Source organism: Athalia rosae, chromosome 3, assembly GCF_917208135.1.
Source record: "Athalia rosae chromosome 3, iyAthRosa1.1, whole genome shotgun sequence".
In the NCBI taxonomy this organism is placed as follows: Eukaryota; Metazoa; Arthropoda; class Insecta; order Hymenoptera; family Athaliidae; genus Athalia; species Athalia rosae.
Genome location: NC_064028.1, coordinates 10,695,108 through 10,718,972, shown reverse-complemented (window position 1 = coordinate 10,718,972; position 23,865 = coordinate 10,695,108). Strand labels below are relative to the sequence as shown.

The window sequence follows — 23,865 nt, the reverse complement described above, 5'->3', positions numbered from 1 at the left end:
TGACGAAGGTGTAGAAGAAAGCTCCGCGAAAGTGGGCACCGCTTCTCACGGTAAAATAGCGCACGCGGTAATTTGTAGCTATATGTATATGTATGTGTGTACGTATATAAATAAACTTTGCCGCTAAGTAAGAAAAATATTTCGCTAAAAATCAGGTTTTACTTTTGCAGTAAAGAAGCCCAAAGCGAAAGGACCGAGACGGCGATGCCGTTAAGAGTGCGGCCGGGGAGTGGTAGATTTATTTGATAATTTAGCGATAATTGAGGTTAAGAGGCTTTCATAGTTCATCCAATGATAAACGAGAACCGCGTTCTGATATCCCTAATCATGATCGCACGATAAATTCACGTACACGAGGATCAAGCTGGATCGAATGAGATTTTTATGCGTTCGGAAAAAAGGACGTCCGAGATTTTCAAATCCGACGTGACGTTCCAGATCACCCGAAATTTATTTCATTGTACAAAATTTGCCGTAATGCTCGCTAGATTTTTCTGCCAATTTTGTAATCTTAATTATTTCCGCTCGTTTGAATCGGCGATAAAAATAATTACTTCGTAAAAAATTAGCCCGAAAATTGCATCGACTGGCAAAATCGACGAAAGAGAAAAGAAATGACCTCGTGCCAACTATCGATTTATTTTTTATTCGCAAAGGACGTAGAATTTTTACTCGAAACGAAAGAGCGCTGGACTTTTTTTTTTCAAACTAATCAGAAACAAGAATGGTAATCAGAGCTCTTCGGTTGCGAAAAAAACGAATGAAAAAATTTCAAAAATTTTCATGTATGCGACGAAATTGTATGAGAATTTGCTAATTGAATCTTGCCGCTAATTGTCAGTTTCATAACTGCCCCCTTGCGGTCCAACCGGCTCCAATTATTCCCCGAAGTATTCCAGATAGTACGCCGAAACCACAGTGGTGAAAAAATCCATAAAGCAATAAATCAAATCAGTCTGACAGCTGATGCGTTATGCATGTACGCGTATCGTACATAACACAGCTACGTATACATATATGCATAATGTATACCGTGGTAAATAATTTCTGTCAATAAAAATCTCAGGAATATCTATACCGCATCGATCACGTGCCTCGCAATGGGTTATACTATACCGCATCGATACACAATTCATGCAAATAAAACGTCAAAATTTCGATAAAATTCCCATACAAAGCTATCAAAGAGATCTAAATATTTCTTCGTAGCTAGATGAAATTTCCCGCAATAACGGATATAGAGGAGAGGGAAGAGTGGAAATTTGTTTATATTTATCGACGTTATTACGTTAATTGAAAAGTTTCGGCAGAGGATGCAACAACCGAACGGCGAGATTGGGATTTCGTTGGAAAAGAAAAAAAAAAAAAAAAAAGGTGGAAGCCCGAGGAGAATAAGTTTGAAAGTTTTCGTCCGCCTAGAGAACCGGGCGAGGAAACAAAAAAGCACAGGTAGTAGGTAAAAAAAAAAAAAAAGGAAAAAAGAAACGCAAGAAATATAAAAGGTAGAACTTCGCCGGATCCAAGTTTTCGAGTCCCCCGATTCCACATCTCGCCGGCAGAAGAAACCCGAAAAGATCGAAGGGCGGACCCTTCTTGCTTTCCTTCTAAATTCTTTTCTTTTTTTTTTCTTCTTCTTCTACCTTTTTTCCGTCGATATGATCCCTACACCCCTTCACTTTATAGGCGAAAAGGTAGCGCAGCCGTTCAAGTGGATCGTTAAGTATCGCCGCGCGCTACCGTCATTACGACTCCTTTCATTCCCTCATTTTCATCTTTCCGCCGATACGGGGGTGGCGGCCGCGGCGCGAGCGATCGTTTATTCGTCTAGTACACGGAGCCCTATACCCGACCCTTTCACTCATACATACCGCGAAACCTATATCCAGTCGCAGATAGCGATTATAATCGGCATCTAACGTATCTAAACGCGTTCTCTTTTTCTCCCAAAGGTTCGCGAGGACTCCGTTTTTTTTTTTTTTTTTTCTTTTCCCGAAGATACGGACGGGGTGAGTCGGTCGGTTTTTATTCGCGGAACAGGGGTGTCCGATTCGTCCCTTTCAACGCTTCGGAGAAATATGAAAAGTGAGGAGCCGAGTAAGCCAATTCCAGGAAATTGTATGGGATGGAGGAGGAGACCGCGAGTCTGCCGAATTAGGTCCCTTCCGATTCGGGGAGTCAGCTAAAGGTAACTAAAATCACCCTGTATACACATAAAGCTATTCCCAGAGGACCGACTTACCGAAGCTCCACGGTTACAATGGGTCAGTATAAGAAGCTTCCGAAACGCATCCGTTGGTATAGATTCGGCTTTTCTAGCCCCGTAGATCCCACCCTCTCCTCGAACCCGAACCATTCGACCGTGAAAGCGTTCGCCCTTCCGCCGGCTATCCCAAACCCCATGAGACAGGTAGAGCTGTACATGCGAAATGTGGTTTCCGAACTCGACTAATATTGGGATATTTTTCTCCTAGTTTTTGAATCTTACCCCCCCCCCCATAGTGTATTTGATTAAAGTGTAGTCAGATTTGGTAAATTATTTATTCATTTTTTTTTTTCTTCCGCGAAAACGACGTATAAGACATAATTATAATACAAGATAAAGAAAAGCACGTGACGTGAATTAAGCCGCAGGTTGCAGAGAATGACGACAATAATTGCAAATTCGTATGCAGGGACACGCATCTATAACCGCAGCCCCCTGCGGCGAAATAAGTTTTGCCCTTATTTCTGTCGTTATATTCTATTGTTGAATAGTTGAGTGCAGGTCTATACGGTATGTGTGTGTATATATGTATATATATAGGTTAAAATTCGTTCACAAGTCCATTTACTATACGGAAGAAAGCAGTAACGGAAATCTTTTGTTTTTTTACTCCTCTCTGAACTGCGGTAAGTACGTACGTAATAACTCCTGGATATAAAGAGGGGAAAAAGTTTTACCGTCCAGAAAACTCGAACGTTCTATAACGCGGGAGTCGTTAAAAATTTTTTTCAAAAAATTCAGCGCGGAGTGCCGCCAGACGACACGAAGACGGTATTATCGGTGATTCGATTTACTCTATTGAAAAAAAGCGCGATTTTGGCGGGGGGGGGGGGGGGGGGGGGGGAAAGAAAAAATGAAAAAACGTCGCATATGGAATCAATTGTGGAAAGTGGTTTTTGGTATACCGATCGATGTTTGCTTTAGTTAAAATTGAATTATTTGTTTTTGAATATGTAATTACGAGAGTACACCCGACGAGGTCGTCGCTTATATATACATATATATGGAAACCTGGCAGTTAGTTCGTTAGACGTGAATATTGAATAAAAATGAACGACGATTTTGAATGACTAATTTCGTTCATGTATCACAAGCGAAAACTAGAAATATGTCATTTAGATCTACGCGTGAATAAATTCTAAAATTTCCGCAGGAATTTAAGCACGGATGTAACGTGAATAAAGCACGTAACATATCGCGTCGAGACTTGATCGATTCTCGCGTCAGCTGTTCAACGGTATCCGTGCCGTACGGATACAAATTTTCGCAATCGTTTTCGAATTTATTGCCTGTCGTTGCAGACCGCTGCAATAGCTCGTGCAAATACATTTTACGGACAACGTTCGAAATTTCAGAGTCCGTCCGAGGATATGTGGAAAAGAAAACTGAAAGCTCAATCTCTTGGAAGTTGAATTTCAATTTTTCATCAATTGGAGATAAGAGTTGAAAAAAAATGGCATCATTTGTTTTTTGGCACATGCACAGTAAGCGGGATTCTCTACGAGGTACAAGGAAACTTCGAAACCCGCGTTTATCCGGAGACCCAGATAAGTAGGCGTACATATATATATATATATATATGTATACCTGTTAGTATTTGACGCGATGGAAAAACATTTTTCGAAAAACATATAATTTATACTCTCCCATCATTTTGCATTCATCTCGGCTTTTTAGCGTTGGCATTACGCCAGTTGGAATATAATACGAAGTATTTACGATTTATAGGGTTCGCGTTAACGGCTACTGCATCAGCCGTAGAATACAAACGATAATATATTTTTGCACACAATTTTCGCATTGCGAAAAGTGGCTCTCGCAAACACACTTCGAACTCACAACGACGGCCGACGATGGATAAAAATTCAAACCAAAAAAATTAAATTGCACAAAATGCGTCAAAAATTGCTCAAATTTCTCCCGCTCAATTTTCCTTTCCTTACAAACTCCCGTCTATTTTATTATCAAAAAATTATACGATCGTCAAATTTTTCGGCGACCACCGGGTTCGTGACAACGGAGTGAAATGCATGTCTGGAGCGAACCGGATCGGAACTTCCGTAGCCAAATATTTTGTTTGGTTTCCTTTTTAGGCAAGATCCACCTGCCGCGAATATCCTCGGGCGAAAAATAACATTTTCATTTCAACGCTATCCCCGGGAAGAAAATCGCGAAGCGATCGCTTTCGAATTTCTTTTATCGCGAGAGGAATAAAGAGAGCGAGAGCGGGAGAGGGAGACGGCTGAAGAAACGAACGGCGGAGAAGCGAGTTTTGGGGATGAAGGGTATTTGGGACGCGTTCACCGGGACGCGAGCAACCAGGTATAGAGTAAAAGGTAACAGGGTAAGGACACCTCAAAGCAGACGCTCTCTTGCACACCCCGATGTTCTATCTCCTGTCCATCTCTTCTGCCCTGCCAGGCAGAGCGGCAGGGGTCGTCTTGTGCCACCCCTCTCTGGACTAAAATTAACACGATTCGGTCTTTGTAGGTAATATAGTCGCATCAAATTAGGTTACACAGGACGAGTATTACATCGACCCAAAGCGTATATGTACTCCGCACGGAGAGCAACCCTTTGCATGTATACGATACACGAACATACCGCGTTAAACCGATTCTTTTGACAATCCGTAATATAGTGTACAAAATACCAATTACACCGATCGACGAGGTATATCTACGCCTGATTTCATCGGCTGCGGAGATCGGCGAAAAAGTCAAAAAAAAAAAAAAAAAAAAGAATTCCAATGTTTTACCGATCTAATTTTCGTTATTTGTTTTGCCAATGTCAGATCAAGGAGAACATGATCGAACAATTGAAACGAAATGTTTGATGCTAAAAAAAAAAAAAAAAAATTTCACCGGCAATTTCGACGGATCTTTGAGTATGCGTGTAAAATTCACGCCGAATTGGAAAATAAAACAATTGGGTAAAAAAGAGGCGGCTGTGAAAAAAAAAAAAAAAATTGACGACGGAACAGTTTTGCGTGCGAAATATCGAGGCTGTGTCTGCGCGATAATACTTGATCGATTTCATGTAAAACATCGTTCGAAATCCGTATTTATAACCCCATGAATTACATTCCCGTATTGTCGTTGCTGGTTCGAAAAGCCGATTACAAAATTTACAATTACTATCGAGAGGGGTGAAACTCGACGTTTAATACCCCCGGACGTTACGGAATTTCATTTATCCCGACGAACTGACAGATGAAAAATTTAAACGACCCTGAGTACAGTTTTGATAAGAATGAGCAATTTTATATCGCTGTAATAAATCTTCTCTCATTTCTCTCTCTCTCTCTCTCTCACTCTCCGCTTGTTCAGTTTAGTTCTTATCCGTAAGTTTTATGTGTTCGTAGTTTCAGCACGTTAATGATAAAAAAAAATAAATATAAAAATTTGGCGAAATTACAGATTAAAATCTCTTTACATTTTTGTTCGCACGTCTCGTTTTGATTTTATCTATTACCGCTGATTTCGGTTTGAAAAAAAAAAAAAGAGGGGAAAAATATGAATCGTACGAACGAACGACGCTTCACGTAGCGTGGGTTCGAATGGAAAAAATATTGAGCGATACGTGTCGTCTGCTAATCGGAGGACACCTCATTATCCGTATCGGGGTATCGAGCGTTGAAAAATGAAAAACAAAATTAACAACCTATCGTTGTACGTACGTACGTACGAATTTACGCTTACTATGGTATTTTTGTTAATAAAATTGTAAAAAAAACAAAGTACGGCAAACGTGTGCGTGTATAGCATTCCAAACATCTGTCGTTCGGAAATTTTGTTATTCACAGATGACAGAAATACTTAAATTCGTTTAGTCGGTGAATAACCAACCGCAATAAAATTACACGGATGTTATCACTGAATTAGAGAGTAGAAACGTAAAAGGAGAGAACAGCTAGGAGGTAAAGTCCTTTGTATGTACTTTAGCGGAGAAAGGACGAACGTAAATCGACTTCAGCGTCTGACGAATAATTCATTTCCTTTCTGCTACTTTCATTTGATCCGTTTATATTTAATGATACGGTTCCGCTAGCCGCCGGATTACCAGGTATAATAACATACGCGCTATATACATAAGCGTGTGTACCTGCAGTTCATGCGTGTACTCATATACCACGTGTTTTCCTAGAATTCCAAATGCTCGACGTTTTTAATAATTCAGTAACAAGGGTACATCCGACTTTCGTCGGTCGGTAGGGTTAAATGTCTAATTCGAACGAGAAAACCTGGCGATTTGTCATTTCGGGGAAACCCTGAAATCGATCGGCTGAGGTCGCCGTATTTCAATGAAAGTGGAAATTTTCGATCCACCTAATTGGAGTCTCGATTAAATATACTCGAGAAAGTGTTTATCTGATATATTCGAGCGAACGAATATTTCGTTACCCCATCACAACCGCGTCTTTCCTTCGGCGAGATTTCGAATGAATGACAATTGCGGCGAGGCTGAAAACTTTAACGGAATAAAAGTTATCACAATACCTATGGTGTACGTTGCTCCATCGATTTGAAAAGTTGCGCTCTTACATTTCTTGAGAAATCTCGGATGAGGATGTTGCGGCGGTGGCGGTGGCGGACCCCGCATTCCAGTCTGAGTGGAAATGACGGGACGTTTCGCGCTCTGGTCACTCATTTTTCGATCGGACACTTTTCATCACATATTTTCAATCCGAAAAAAAGAAAAAAAAAGAAAAAAAAAAAAATTAAAATTTCGAACAAACACCCTCGTCGGTAATTTTCACACGCGTATAAGTACGGTTCGAATAACCGAAGCCAACAGTTGCGAATATTCGTTCAACGTCGACCGTAAGACGTGGGCCGTATCTTAAGAAATCATCTGAAAAGAAAATCCAGGTAAAAGCCACAGCGTCTGATAATTTTCAATTCCGACTTTGAATTCGAATCAAAGCATTCGCCGGAGTCGTCGACAAATGAATTTTAAACTCTGCACGCGACAGCGGAGGTGAAGACGTTTTACGTGGCCTCGAGGAACACGAAACAACCGAAATAAACAAAATCGTAAAACGTCGCGAACAAATTTCCAGATACACGGTGGGTGCGAGACAAGTTCGATGAATCGGACGAATCGATTCGGGGGTCAACTTAAATTTCTGTGACGTTGTCCTACGCGTTTCCGTCCGTCCTCTGCAAGGAAGTCGAACTACACTGTACACGTACATCGGTCGTTCAATATCGTGCTAGCACCTCTGGCCACGCACGTGAGGTCAAAGTGACCACCGATCCGTCGTCACATCTCGCACGCATATCGGATCGACCATCAACTCCGTTCAATTAAATTTCCGTTTCCGTTCTACGTCGAACTTCACCTGACGCTCCCGAGTATATCTGCGGCGATGTCGCACTGTACGTTACCACGCGTAATCCCGACAGAAGGATACGCCGAAGAGCGAGGTCGTGTCACCGAAATAGATTTCGACATTGATACCGGGCGACCGTTGATTTTTTTTCTCTTCTTTTCTGTTTTTGTTTTTTTTTTTCTTTTTCACCTTTTATTCGACAGGTAAATAAATAAAAATCAGTATCATCGGTGCGGGTCGTTAAATTTTATTAACGTTATACGTTACATAGGTATATGCGTACCGAATGTCTTGCCGGTATACGTTATACCAATGATTTATATTTCCGCGAGGCTTTCCAATTTGTTGTTGCCGTCGATATCTGCTTTTCCTTGTACCGCACTCTTCGGACTTCGAGATGCCACTGCAACGTCGGACTACGCGATCCGCTCATCACGTTTTACTTAACATTGACTATTGTATATCGATCGGAATGCATTATACGAGTTGGTAACTTCAACCGGTCACGCGTGTGCGATATACCTGATTACACACACAGATCCGACTGTCAATGCGCTGCGAAGTTCGAGTTTTCCGCTCGATTAAAGCAACGCCTATTGTAGAATCCCATGTAACTAGTCGGGTCGAATAACGAGAGGTAAAAATCAAACAAGTGGTGAGAAACACTAGGAACGTTCGGACCGTTTCAACAGCCGGGAGTACTCGTCTGTAATTTCAAGCGAACTTTCGTCCTTGGAACTTAACACGGCGTGTCCTCGTAAATTAATAAAATTTACTACCGCCGTCAATGGTGAGAATATGGTAAGAAAAGAAAAATAGAAAAAAGGGAAGAAAAATCGTCCATGATCCGCGTACCCACCTTGAGTCAAAGTTAATTATAACGAAAGGATAAACACGTGTGAACTCCGCGAGTAGATTTACAGCGACAGGTAATTAGGTAAAGTAACCATTGCGATTAACTGTCGCGAGGTTCACCTGCTCGCTATATAGTAGAAGCAAAAAGGGTAGGAAAAGAATAATTTTCACCCAGTCATTTCAGTGGGAACGACATTTACATCAGGGTAGGGTTACAGCGGCGTGACCCTCGCTCTTCGAAATTGGTGCGATCTTCCGAGAATGTAAACGGAGAATTTGGAGAGATAAGTTTTTCCGTTTGCTTTTCAACGTCAGAAAATTGAAGGTTAATTAGAAAGAATGGCAGGTAATTTGGGGTCAATCTGAGCCCTCGATCGGTAACTTGTTCTCCTCCCTCCGAACTTCATCACGGATGTTATGCATGTATATTACATAGATACAGTCGCCTCTAACGAAGTTGAAAGAAAAAGAAGAAATTGAACGAAAAATCAAAAGGGAGGAGAAGAATAGCGAAAAAAAAAGAAAAAAGGAATCAGCCCAATTAACGTTTACGCGACGCTGATGATTTAATTAAAATTCAAACTTCGTCGAGTGGTAGGGGATAAGGTAGGGGTGTATGGGTAGGTAAAGTTACACGTACGTACTATACATGGGACGGCGCGGGGTATTTCGTACCGAAAAAATCGCGCTTTTGTTTTTCCCCCTGAAATTCGAAACTGTGATCAATTCTTAATTGAACGCTCTGGCTTAATTAATCAATTATATTTCTACCGCAATGCTCGCGGAATATCGTATAACCGACCCTGCGACCAACCCCTTTTTTTACGTCCTATTTCTGGTCAACTGAAAAGAAATATCAAAAACAAAAACCAAAAAAAAAAAAAAAAAGACGCACGATATGTACGCGATTTACGTATCCCGCACCAAACACTTTACCGATACATTACGTCGAGTAAGCAAACATTATTTACCTATTACGCAATTTTATTTCATCGACACTTTTTCAAATCACCGTGAAAATTATCGACGACGAATTTTTCGTCCGTCCGGTTTCTTCCTTACGATTTTTGTTAATTTTCGATTTCCGATTTCGATTCCCGGGCAATAACATCCGCCTGACCGACGTGGTTTCGGACGCCGCTCGACGTCCTCTCGGGGCGCGTCTCCACGTGGTCTGTCATCCCCGCGGCGTAACCAGGGTGCTTTCGCCCACTCTTCGCTTCGTTTGTTGCGCAAGCGTTATTCGCCCACGAACGATTGACCAATCACGTCGCGGAACTGATAAGGACCGCAAAAATTGCGTACTATAATTTTTTATTGAAAATAATTCCCTCTCGGTTTTTTTTTGTCGTTTTTTAACTTGTCTCGAAGGTTTCGATAACTGTTGAGTTCTATTCACAACGAAACTCGAAAGATGACCGAAAAACTAGAAAAACCTTACTGAGGTTTTTTTTTTTTTCAACTTTTTATACGGTCTGCAGTGCTGCGAGATTCGATTTGGTTATCGTCGAGTTTCACGCGATCAAAATCATCTCGTTCGTTCAGCACCCAGAGGAGAAGTCAATTTCGGAACAACCTGGCAACATTCCTTCATTGGTAATTTCGATAAGATTTGAAACGTCGCCGAAATATGACATACAACAGGTGAAAAGAAAAGGGGAAAAAAAATCCCTAAGGCTGGTTACTCCTTTAATATCCCTTTAATGGAAGCTATATCAGGCTGTTTCGGCATTCTGATTGCGATTAAGTAAGATTAGATTAGATTCCGTATTATCTTTCGCTCGGTGCTTACGTGACCGGCGAGTTAATGATCGCCTTGTACACCGTCGGCCTACCCTCGCGCGTTTCGAGTCCCGCCGCCGCGCGACACTCCGCGTTTCCGAATCCCGCATTTTCCCATAGGTTTCTATACCTATACCTGTGTACGTACGTACCTACGATAAACCCGTGACAACGTACACTCGGCTTCTTTAACTCCGAAACGACGTTCCGTGTAAATTAACTCGGTAACTTTGCGTCAGAATCAAACTCATCGATTGTACGAATATACATATATATATATACAGAGCGGACAACGTGAAATTGCGCACCCAGATTTTGTGCGCAAGCGTGAATAAAAACGACAGCCGAATTCATCAGCTGCTAGCGTGTTGTACCAACAGCCTCAGATTTTAGCTGTAGCTGTCAAATTGTCGATCACCAATACAGCTGAGATCGCGATATTTAAATATGACTGAGGTATGTTGTGTCAGGTGAATAATGCGACACAAAACCAGACACAGATAAGTAGGGTGGCATAGCATCAAATAAAATTGATCAATTGAATGAGAGATTAATTAAATGTCGACAGAAATACACGCATCGAAAAGTTCAGGTTGGGTCCTTGTATTTGACAGCTAAATCTGAAGGCGGAGTGTTGTTGGACATTCTGCGAAACAAATGCCGACGGTCGCGCATGTGCAAATGGGGTGCGCAATTTCACGTTGTCCGCTCTGTATATATATATATATACGTATATGGGAACGTGTATTACCTATACACTACGACACGAGGCACCAACGCAACCCGAAACAGACTCGTAAACTTTACCCGCGACATCATGCTAATATCAGTTGGCCGGGGTAAAATTTATCTACGAGGGGGTAATAAATCGCTCGCTAATTACGAACAATAAACCCACGTTATCGAGTTTATGATGCAGAACTCGGAAAATACGAGACGTCCCTGATCACCGCGGCCCCGATCGAAACAATCGAACATCCATCGCTTGAAATTCAATTGCGAATCGCCAGTCATCGCACGTTTCGGTCAACGGTTTTAACGCCGAGATTTTTATTTTCCGACGTTTATCTGCTTTTCATGACGAATCAACCAGCGACCACTCCGCGAAAATTGGGAGAGGGGATCGGAGGCACGTTACCGTAAAAATCGCAGCCCCATTTTCGCCGGAGAGTCCAATCGGAGAAAAGTTGAGAAATTTTATAAAGGTGGGTACGAGTGTAGGTATAACGATAAGGTCGCTACGTTGAGTTCTCTGCAATTGTTACCGCTATTGCGGTTGCATCGAAGGTATAACTCGGATGTGGTTATACCTTGTGTACAACCGTAGCTGAGTTTTGGTGATAAAAATTCTCTAAAACTAAAATTAGCTGATATTATAAGCAGCGCAACCGCAGCGAAGAAAACCGCTTATACCTATTTTGGTATACCTATAGAGTGCAGCAGCTGGGAAAGTTTCACCTTCAACTTCGGGACGACTTCACAGCTGCGCAGCAGCTCAGTATAATGCAATTACATAATTATCGTACCAACACGTCGCTGCTAATTGTGACAGCAAATTTTTTTCTTCCTTTTTCTCCTTTTTTCTTTTCTTTTTTTCTTTTTTTTTTTTTATACCGACCTCTCTTTTGTGTGCAATTCAAGGCCGGGACCCGAGCGATTATAAATTTTTTTCTTTTGAATCACCTGAAATCCAAGATAAAAAAAAAAATATATTCAGAAGAACCTGGTTATAAAATTTTCCGGCCTTTTTCAGCCCTAAGGATTATTTGGTTACTTCTCCGAAAATCGTCGATTGAATTCGCGACGGATCGAGTGAAATGACGTAGCAGTAGATGAAATTGATTTCGAGTGTACCTATGCACTGTAATACAATAGGTTTTGTCACGTACGTACTTATGTACATAATAATGTAGCGTGTATAGGTCAAAATAATCGCAACGAAGCCGAGTCGAGTGTATCCGTAGCCGGAGGGCGCAATTCTCTCGGGTTATAGGAGAGAGCATAATTCCGAAGTGGGAGTAACCTGAAGGCGAGACAAGTTAGGTGAGATTAAATTATACCGGGTTGAATTTGAGAGATGAAATTTCGGCAAGTGCAGGCGAACCGGAGATACCAGATTTCGGAATTATCTGGACCTCGAGAGCCGCGATACGCCGAGTCGCGGCAGGCGGGAGGCGGGGGGAAAAAAAATTAATGAAAACAAACGAAGGAACTCCGCTCGCGAATTCTAGACTCATCGGAATCACGTCAACGCGCGCGCGCGCGCGCTTAAAAATTTCACCCGCGTCTCTATCCGCCGTATTGCAACGAGGATTTCGAATTAAATTTCACGTGCAACTCGTGCTAACGACGTAATCCCGAGTACGCGCTTTCCTCCCGGCCTAATCCTCGAGGGTCAGCTTCCATCGGCTTGTAATTTAAGTACATATTATATCCGCGGTGCAAATGTACGTGCTAATTTTCCATCTCTAACCAATGTTATCGTAATACAGTTCACCCATGTAAGTATTATATGGATCTACATTTACCTAGGGATGTAACGGCGTTCTTCTTTACATAGCTACGTGTATATTATATACATACATATACATATATATATATACGTATATAATATACGTATAATACCGACATATACATCATGCTCCCCTCGGAGTACGCGAAGCGCCCTCAGCTGTAAGAGCTACGCTTCGATGCGCTAGCAAGCTTTTCCGCATTATTGGACTTCGCACCCCTTCGTCACTGCCTTCTATATAGACTCGATATATATACTTCGCAAACTACGCGAGTCGCTGCCTATGTACCACTCGTGTATACGTATATCGATACACATACTCATCCGACGATTCTTCATAATACCGCTGATACACAGTCGTCGGCGTTTTACCTGTTGATTTCTATTTTATTTCGAGTTTTTTTTTTCTTCTTCTTCTTCTTCTTCGATCGCTTTATTCTATGTACGAAACTTCGATATTGTACGCATGAATATCGAGTAACCCAAAAAATCATAAAGTGTATACATGATAAGAAGAGAATTTTTTAAAAAATGTAACATTTTCAAGGCATGCGCATCTTTTCATCTTTGTTTTTTTTTGCGTCTCAATTATTTCAACAACAATCTTAAAATATGGATGAGCATGTGATGAAAAACTCCTTCGGTTCAGTTAACCTGATAAAATTTTCTCTTCTTCGCGTTTGGACCGGAAAGAAGAAAAGAAACAAAATGGTAAAAGAAAAATCATCCGGCAATGGGTTCCATTCGAGCGATGACTTCTAAAAATATGTAATTTTTCTTTTCTCACTATTACAGTTTACATTTCATCGTTTTATTTGTTTCGTGCCCGCTTTTGAAGTGAATGAAGTTGAATTGAAACGTGATTTTATCATTACAAGTGAAGAAGGTGCGCGATTTTTTTTCCCATTTTCATATTTAAATAGGGAAATTTAGAAGAATTTTTTTTTTTATCCATGTGAAATAGCGATAAATTGACAGAGTATAATCAGAAGAAGCATCCGAAAAATCCTGTACAATTATAATACGGGAAAAAAATGATAAATCCGATCAGAGATAACAAAGTAAAAATCATTAATCGAGTTGACGTGGAATGGCTCCTATCGAGAGATTCCTCTTTTTGTTGTACCTCTGTAAGGTGGGATAAAAGGGATTGAGGATAAGAAAGAATATCCATTTCTCAAGAATCTGTTGTTAGGGGAGCTGATGTAAACGCCTTAACAAATTACCGTTACATAATAGCCAATCTTTCTCACGAATCTTGTACACACAGACTTCCTTTCTTTTTTTTTCGTAAAAAGAAAAAAAAACGTACAAAAAAAAAATAGAGAGATGAGGTAAATGAATGAAAAAAAAAAGAAAAAATTAACCCATTTTCGAAATGTCTAAAATACAATCTGCAGGACTAGGTCAGACGTGAGTCGAAGCAGATGTGTCTCAACTGCAGGAATATTACGTGACCTTTCGGATCGTATTGTTAGGAAGTTACTGCCGGTCGGTGAAAAATTATATATGTATATGTGTCGGTATAGAATTCGTCGATCATAATACCTACGCATATACATTATACCGTATAAAGTATATATGTGTATAAGTAAAGCTGCAGCAAAACGTGATCCGCGAAATCCGCGAAAGACGGATAATACCGGGAGGAAAACGCCCTCGAAGTCGAACATATTTGCGATTCCTCAAGCGCACCCTCCTGTTAGGGTATGTATGTACATTGTACATACACCGTACATAACGTATATAATGTATGAATATAGGAGTCTCGTTTCAACCCCAACAAACGACGATACACCAACACCGCGAAAAATTTCGGGGGTTAGGTCAGAACTTGAAACTCAGCTGGTCGCTACCAAACTCCCCCTGGGATCACGCTCCCTCCGTCATTCTCGGTACAGTTCGTTCGGTCCGCAGGGCCGTTCGTTGCCTCGGGGTTGACAGGGAAATTCTGAAACTCGTCGTTTGCACCGTTTTTGCATTTTCCCTATACGTGTGTTTCGTATGGATCATTAATCTCCGTGCGATTTGATGAGACCTTTTTTTTTTAAAAAAAAAAAAAAAGACTCAAAAAAAAAAACATCAAGCTCCTAAAGATCCCGTACGACTTCATATAGGATTAGATACGAATCTTCACGGAATTCCGAGATGCTCCACGAAGACCTCGTAGGACTTCTTTGTGGTATATGTCGCGCGAGACTTCGCGGTCTCCGTGCACACGATTTCGAGAACTCTATACAAGGATTTCATGAAGTTTGACGAATAGAACTTGAAAAAAGTCAGAAAATAGCCGAGGTCCCGGCGAGACGGCCCGCACCTTATTCCCGAACAAATGCCGGGCGTCTCCGTTCGAAAGGACAGCGCAATAGAGGCGAAACTTGGGGGATGTAAATCGTAGGCGCGCCCTTCGCCTTTCACCCTCCGCATAACGGGAGGTTAGAATCCCTCAGCACCAGGAATTGAAATACCTCGCCCGAATTCTTCTCCGCTTTCATTTCTCGCGAGACATTTCTTCTCTTTTTCCCATTTTTTCATCTTTCTCTTTTTTCTTTTTTTTCTTTTTTTTTTCTCTCTCTTTGCTTGTTTCGCCAAGGTTGTCCCACATACAACCCTCCGTTTCAATTACACCACCTTCGGGGACGGAAGGTCCAGCAGAGCCGTAGGATAGCGAGTTTCTAATTTTCTTTCTTTCTTTTTTTTTTTCATTTTCGTTTTCCGGAGATTTTCCGGAAACGGAAACTCACCGCGCGCCCGAATCGTAAACCCAGCCCTGTTTTTCACCTATGCAACGTCTTCAACCAGCCGAAAATAGTGGCGATTTATCGTCCGGATAGAGTCCGCGAAGGAGCGGCGGGAATCGCAATAGAACAACTCCCGTCTAGTCTGTCCGACGTATAAAATAGATACAAATAGCTATACATGGAGTTTTATGTAAGTAGTGACGCTGCAGCATGTACGCTCTATTTCTCTCGGTAGTTATAGCTGTCGGTACTTTACAGGAACTACCCAAACTATACGAGCCGTGCATATACGTGCGAGATTTATCTATGGAACAACCGGTTGTAACGATGCCAAAAAACCTACGAAATTTCGACGCGCATTGCTTTCCCGCATGGGGTATTCCGAGCGAAAAAAAAAATTTTGGTTTGTCGTATATTTTTTTTTTTTGTTTTCACACCATGTGGACCCGGGTGAAAAAAACCTCGTGCTTTCTGATTTTGAGGAAAAATTTTTGGCGTAACTTTTCTGTTTGAAAAAAATTTCGTGGCTAGACGTTGAAGTAAACGTCGAAGTTATACGTCAAGTATTCACGGCGCGAATAAGGATTCATTTTATTATGGTCTCGTATGAAAAGCTAATTACGGCTCGTGATGTGATGAGATATTAGCAAAACTTGGAACATCTTTACCTAGTTAGAAACGAACAGTCGAAGAATATTAGTTATGGAAAGGAAAAAAATGAGAACAATATAATGACAATGATGATGGTAAATTTGATAAACCCGAATGAAAAATTCCGTTGGCGAAAATTTTCCCGCTTCTGTTTTACGGCCATACACCTAACATAGTTCTCATATTGCACATTGCACTGGACTGTATATAACGCATACATAGGTAGTGCAATTTCAGCGAGTGAAGAAATTGTCAAATGTTTTTTTATTTTTTTCTTCTTTTTCGTAATTCTTTTCGTTTCTTTTTTACCAACAACCGCTAATTCTTTGAATTCCCAAGGGAAACGCGTGCAGCGTACCGTATTTACAATGAGAGAGATTTTGTTTCTGTTCTTTTCCCGGACAATGTGAAAAAATAAAATTTCCATGTATTTTTCTCCTTCTCTTTGCTTGTGCATTTCGATGCCGCGCATTCGCAAACACAAAAGTCTGTCTGAAAAAATTCTCTGGAGTAATTACGTATTCTTTGAACTCGGAATGTAGAGTGAAAATACGATTACACGACATTCGGGTGAAGCGAAAGAAACAACGGACCCAAAAAAAAAAATGCATGATTTTGAAAAATCAACGTCGATTCATATTTCAAACCATCCGATTTCACCACTCCTTTTTTTATCGAAAGCTGTAAACGCGAATAGTCCAAACACCGAACAATCAAATAATTCTAAGAATATTTTTTCAAGAATTTCTAAACGCGAACATCTCCGTACACAGTCAAAGTTTAAGTGCCCTCGACACGATGCAAAGTACCCGGCATACTCGGGAGAGCGCTTCGATTGCGGAGTTTCTTATTCAATTTGTTCCTCTCATTATCATAAAAACCTTTTTTTGTCACGTTCATTTGACCGGAGTCATTTTTCCTCTCAACTCTTTATCCAGGAAAATGAACCCCCCGCGCACGCAGTCATGAGGAATACATCGATTAGCTGTACGCAAAAAAGAGGATTTTTTTGTTTCCCTGAAAATTTAACGGAAAATCAAACTCTGCGTGTAATTCTCGTTGAATTTTAGGGACGACGATGCTTCCCCCCTCCCCGCGTCTCTTTTCGATATTATTGAACTCAGCGCCTCTATGGCGATGGCCGACGAGCTTTCCGGGGTGTTTAGGGTGGAAATTCTTCCCGCTGAGAAAAGCGCCCCGGCCTACAAAGCTTACAAGGTCAGAACTGCTACCGCCGCTGCCGCCGGATTCGACGTTTCAACCGTGAAACTGCTGCTTTTGATAATTTACCGACCGCGTTCCAACGTCAGAGAAACTTTCTTACGCCTCGCGAAGGCCTATCGTCGGCAAGTGAGTTTCTGTGAACCCCCCGGCTCGCGAATTTTCGAAAAATCATTCGCTGCTAATCACCGCGTTGATCGAGTTACCATCGATTCCATGGAAATTCATTTTTCTCATCATTTTTTTTTTCCATTGTCTTTTTAATTCGTTTTCTCGTATTCGGTGGCGGGTATACGTTACGTTGTACATGAATGTGGGTATGTATATTCGGAGGATCCGGAGGGGGGATGAGTTCATTTTGAATACACAATTTTCTCTCTGTTGTTTTCACTTGGGAACTTTACTGGGGAATGGAGAAAAATTTACATGACGAGTAATAAAATCGCCAGCTATCAGACCAGATGATGGATGACTGATGTTAGAATAATAATACCTTCGTGTTATAGGTATATCTGTGTATTATATTCGGGAGGAGAGGCGCCAACGGCTCTATGCATCGCGCGTTCACCAGCCGCGGCGAGAAATATCGCTGTATAAAATTCGTTGGGAATTTTATTTTGTACCCAAGAAAAGTGTATAATAAAAATCGAATATTCTCGTATAAGGTCCACCCAAACTCTGCAAATTCGAGAAAAAGTTCGACACAAAGTATATATGTATATGTGATGTATATATCATTTTTCTTGAGCTTAATTGATCGGAGAAGATTTTGCGGCGATGGCGTTTTAACGGCGCATCGCAGGACGATTCGTTTAAAGTTTCGAATTTCTCGAATGGCTCTTCAATTTCTTCCGTCATCGGCGGTACGTTTCCATGATAAGATGGAACGATGAATGGGACAGCGCCTGAGTTATCTCTTTTTTTCGGGCTCCCGCCTTCCCCTCTTTTTCCTTTTTTTTTTTTCATTTTTCTCTCCTTTCGTTTACGCGCACCGGGGTACAGGTAATATATATATATATATATATATATATATATATATATATATATATATATCGAACAACGACGACGGGTTAGTCGCGCAAAGAGGAATTCCAATCCGCGGTCGACAGACAATATTGAATCCGAACAAAGGGAGAATGCCAGATCAGCACATTACGAGCACCGGAGAGCTGCATAACCTAATTTGACGAGAGATGAGCAAAGCGAATAATTTCACGCCTTCTACCGCCGCTATATCAGCTCATTTTTACGCGCTCGTTACGATTCGCGATCGATACGATTTCCGAGTTATACATGCTGACGTACCGATCCCAATCTCCGCAAAAAGAAACCTGAAAAATTCGTCGCGAAAAATTTTCGACAATTTTGAACGTAAGGTTCGAAAAATAGCTTCAACGCGGAATTGCAAAATTCCTAAATTTATATTGGAATATTTCATTCTCAATTATTATAATATGATCTGTATAACATTTCCGGTTGCGTAATATACGTTTTGAATCGTGAAATCAAGATTATATCACGGTCTTATTATTTACGTTTAAATTAAACTGGATTCCCCCTTATTACGGGCAAAACATAATATATATTATTATACACAGATGAAAAGAGCAAATAGAAGAAGAAAAAAAAAAAAAAAAGAAAAACAGAATAATAATTCCGCGAACCACTTTCCTCGGCGTAATTTCCTTGCCGCGCTCTTCTGATAATGAGCTGCGAGTATGAAAAGCACTACCTTAATATAGGTAGTAAAAGGGGAATAAGGGATGGACAAAAGGAAATAACTTTAGGGGAGTAAAGCGAGAAGACCGGTTTTTGCGCAGAGAGAGAGAGAGAGATAGAGAGCAAAGTCCCCTTGAAGGAAATCTCCAGGAGTGTCTTCTCTCGAGGAGAGTGGTTGGGATCGGCGTTAAACAATATGAGGACCAAGGTCCAAATAACTTTCCATTCTATCGGGGATATTAAAGAGGTAAGCTTCAGACGCAGGGAGTAATAGAAAAAAGAACGATCGCTCATTTCCTCCCCCCCCCCCCCCCCCCCCCCCGCATCCGAGCTGCGAATTATCCGCTTGATATAACGCGTCTTCCGTATTACTTTTCTCACATGTAGTTCCAGGGTGTTGACGACAATATTAAAGGCCCCTCGAGAACCACCTTGGGAAACTGCCGTAATTAGTCGTTTTAACAGGCTTCCTAGTAGCTATTAGGGAGCTCGTTTACCACCGGGCATTCGTCATCCCCTGGCCACACGTAGGGCGACTAAATCCTCTCCTCGCCCCTGGTATATACATGTATACACCGGAGCTCCTCTAAGGACTCGCGCGATCCTTGACTAATTTGATTTCGCTACGGTGCAAATTTAAGTACGAAGACTGCAGCCGCACCCCCTAGGGTACGTCGCACCTTATTCGAGCTCCATCTTATGTTGTTCTGAAAACTGCAGTAAGACTATAGGCGAGAGAAACACGACACACGATTCGACGCGGAGAATTTCTCTAGCGTAAATTATAAGACGCCTTGGATGTGCACAGCAGGTCTAGGCGCCGCGCGCGACGCCTTAATTCGCACAGACTTTAACGCCGAGTCTCAGACCTGAACTTAATCGAGGTCTTGAGCTAATTTTGCGTTCGTCACGGGAGCCTGGCGAAATTTCCCTATTCCGCTTATACGTTCGCTGTGTAGATAGGAAATCGACGGATATGCTCGATTTTTCGAAAATTTAACGACCGGATTTCGAGGGAAAAAATTCATAACGCGAAGATGGCCGAACAAATGTAAAACTTGCATTTCTGAATTTCGAGAACCGAAAAACAAAACAAAACCGATTTGGTCACGATTCTGAATTTTGACGACAAAAATTCTAGGAAATAGGGGACGGGACTCGGTATACGTGAAAAAGGATTCATCCCAAATACGGAACTACGAGAATAAAATTGCACAAAGCCTGCACGTCGTGTGCTGAAAATTTTCAATAGCTGTGCAGTACATGACGCCATTGAAAAAGTAGAGATGGATTCTGAACAGCCAGTTTCAATGGGAAAAAAGTGTAGGAAATTGTAATAGAGAGTGTAACTGCTTGTAAAAAAATGCGACATTCGTACACTACAATACGCAATAGAATTGTACCGACAGCGAGAAAAAGAGAGAAAACTTTTTATCCGCATCTTTCACGGGTTGATTCACACGAAAAGACGAAAAATTCAACAAAAAAAAAATAGTGGAATAACGAACGCATCTGCAGAGCGCCTATTCAACAAGGAAAGCTCGAGTTCTGTTCGTGAATAATGAGCACATAATTATCGTCATACGATTATCAAATAATGACGAATGAGAGGAACGGAAAATTAGAGATTGAAACTTTCCTCTTTACCATAAAAGCTCATGGTAGAAGGCATCTCGCCTGATCGCTGCAAAGCACAGCTACGGTATACGAAAGCGCACGATGTGCATGTGCCGTGTATATACATATGTATCTAGTACGTACGTACATATGTATATCTCATGTATAAATATTTTCCGAGCTAAACGAACCGGCAATAATAAGAGCTCCTGCTGCACCTTACGAGGTGCAATTAAGGATAAAGCAGTTTTGCAAGCTACGCAGATCAGTGGAAAAGATAACAGAAGAAGTACGAGCTCCTCAGACGGGAGACGCGACACCCGACGTCGCGACGCTTCCGCAAACTCTTTAAATATACAAATAGTAGTACGACCCGGTTGAAAAGTTTGATCATTCCTGCAAGAGCGTTTAGGTAATCTTTCCAAGCGGGAGTATCGAGAGTTTTCAGTAATTTTCGAACGTCACAATATTGCGGATAATAAAATGACTAGAAAAATTCAAAAGAGAAGTCCCCGGTTTTCCCAGATGCAGTTTCATCAATTGCGGCCCACTCGAGATTCGCGGTTCCGGACGAGAGCGAAATAAAATTGAAAAAGAAACGAAATGTTAAATAAAATGAAAAAGGACGAGGAGAGAAAAGGGAAGTAAAATAGAGATGAACGGGGAACAAAGAAAAAAAAAAAAAAAGAAAAAAGAAACGCGCGCCGTTCACTCTCGTCGAGGGGGTTATATTGACACTTGGCATAATGCTGACGTAATCGATTCCAGCAGTTTACTTTTATATAGAAATAAAAAAATAAAAAAAATAAATAAAATTCCGAGGGAATACAAAAGTGGCCACTTATCGTTAAACCAAAAGTTGAAAAATAAATCGCATGTGCTCTTTTTATATTCGACTTCAAAAAGGTATAAACGTACGAACCATCTGTATTTCAATTTTCGGAGAGTACGAAAGGGTGTATCTTGAGCCCCGTTCTTATCTTTATTTTATTTTATTTTTTTTCTTTCTTCATCATTCTCATGGGTATATCTGTTTGGTTAGCCGAGACATTAAGGCCGATTGCATCGGAGCTTCCTCCGCGCTGGAAAACGCAATCAAAGTAATGACCGGATCGTGAGAAATTTCTGAGGTACGAAGTATAGCAGCCGTATTATAGTTTCATTAAACAAAGATAGGGGGGGGGGGGGGGGGGGGGGGAACGTAACGGGAAAAATCTGACGTTCCGTTATCAAACAACTACTCCATCGCCACGTGGATTGTCCTGAACAACTATTACAATCGTGCAGAAAATTATTTGAAGTCGTTATTAAAATTTGATATACAGCGTTACTCCTTAAATCGTTGGATGATGAGAAAATGAGCAAAGAAGAAAAAGAAAAGCCAACATTTTCGTTTTTCAAGATTCATAAAGGTATACGAAGACACGCAGACGAACTATATAATGTGGATAAGAAAAAAGTTTTTTTGATTTATTTTGTTTTTGCCTCAAAATTTAACTTTCGATCCTGCCGACTCGGAAATGAAACAAAAAGAGAATAAAATGAAATAAAAAAAAAAAAAAAAGTATCTAGTTGCGAAAAGTTGGCAAGTTTGTGAACCGACTTAAGCTGCTGCAGCGACAAATTTTTTCTATTCTATATATATTAGAGGTATAATACACGCGAAAACGAGTTGCCCAAATTGCTACCGCTTGTCGCCGCCATATATACAGCTATACGCGTACATATAAGCGAGTGTACACGCGTGTGCGTGTAGTTCGTATGTACGGCGAAAAAGTTTGACATCGCCACTTGTTAGCCGGGCAAGAAAATAAAGTCCCGTAGGAACCGTGTAACATTTTTTTTCTTTTTCTTTTTCCCGCGGTTTTTGCTTACGGTGTAGGTGTAGGTGATCGTATATTGTAAAGACACGTGGCAATTTCGAGATTTGATCGTCTTTTTGTTGTTCGTGAACAGAAAAAAAAAAAAGGAAAAAAAATTTTTTCCACCGCCGAACTCGAAAATGGCAAACCTCCGATGCCGTCCGAAGGAAAACTGCTTTCGCATAACATTGAAAATATGTGAATATAATAAAACGTTATGCAGCCAAGCAAACCCTTGGAAACTGTGCGGTATTCGGATTGTAGATAATCCAATAATAATAATATATGACGCCGAAGCCGACCAGCTCGAGCTCTAAGTGGCTTAAACTTTCGCACGAACGTCTGTCTTCGGTCTACTTCAATACCTAACTAGCTACCCGACGGAGTTATCACTTATACCGTACCTGCGGAATGCACATACGTTCAATTGTCCTTACATCGAGTACGTCGACGACTTCGTCGAAAACTGACCAATAACATTCCATTTCGCGATGAGTAGAAGGTAGGGCTGATCATGTGGAGCCCCTATACTTTATTTTCGATTTCTTTCTACTTATTTGCATTTTTCATTTCCTTCCGTTGCGCAATTGCAAGGCAACTCGATGACATAAGTATCCGTTTATTTTCCCGGAATACCTCGCAAGTATTTATACAACTAATAAAATAACTCAGCGAAGGAAGTGCGTAAACGATTTCGTGATTTGAATTTTTTCTTCATTTTATACTTTTATTTTTTCCCCCGACAATTCTCGACAACTTTCGCTACAGAACAGGCTCGAGAATCCCTCGGGATTTATTAAATCTTTAATATCCCGTAAATCGGACCGACCAGCCCCGTATTGAAAAAATATTTCAACACAAATAATCTTCCCTCTAATTTCTTCACCAATCAATACGAACGTTTCGGTTTCTTTTTCTGATTCAGAATTCTCCGGTACGGGAAATCTCATTCCGGACTTGAGATCTTAATTTTTTTTCTCTCGTGAAATTCGTAAAAAAAATTTACCCACCAAGAACAATTACGTTCTCTCTGAATACCAGACTTTGATTTTTAGGGTCAGTAATTATTATGAACGAGAAACTTTTCTTTTTTCTTCTTTGTATTTTTGAATAGTCAAATCACCGGCATGATTCGGCATAAATATGCCCCATGTTTATGTGTATGTGATGTACATGTGTGTCACCCCCCCCCCCCCCCCCCCTCCTTTCCCGCAAAAGCTTATACTGCAGTTTCTCTGTAGACACGATGAGTTCGCAAATCCTCCAGGCGTGGACGATAAATCCTCCGAAATAAACCGATCTCTTTT

General features: G+C 41.0%; 1 protein-coding gene across 7 annotated transcripts in view; it reads right to left on the bottom strand.

The window, feature by feature from the left end:
• The window catches only part of LOC105690049 (dual specificity calcium/calmodulin-dependent 3',5'-cyclic nucleotide phosphodiesterase 1), a 130,156-nt gene that overhangs the window by 82,082 nt on the left and 24,209 nt on the right, over window positions 1-23,865 (bottom strand). Inside the window, exons 1-2 of one of the 7 annotated variants that reach the window (XM_048653035.1) lie at window positions 9,425-9,600; window positions 6,763-7,117 (exon numbers count right to left, since the gene is read on the bottom strand). The exons of 4 other annotated variants lie outside the window; for them this stretch is intronic. In XM_048653035.1, coding sequence (XP_048508992.1) covers window positions 6,763-6,913 — 151 coding nt within the window. In that variant the 5' untranslated portion in view covers window positions 6,914-7,117; window positions 9,425-9,600. Of the gene's footprint in view, window positions 1-6,762; window positions 7,430-7,881; window positions 8,240-9,424; window positions 9,601-23,865 lie in introns of those variants that run through there. 2 more of the 7 variants (XM_048653033.1, XM_048653036.1) reach the window with 2 other exon arrangements.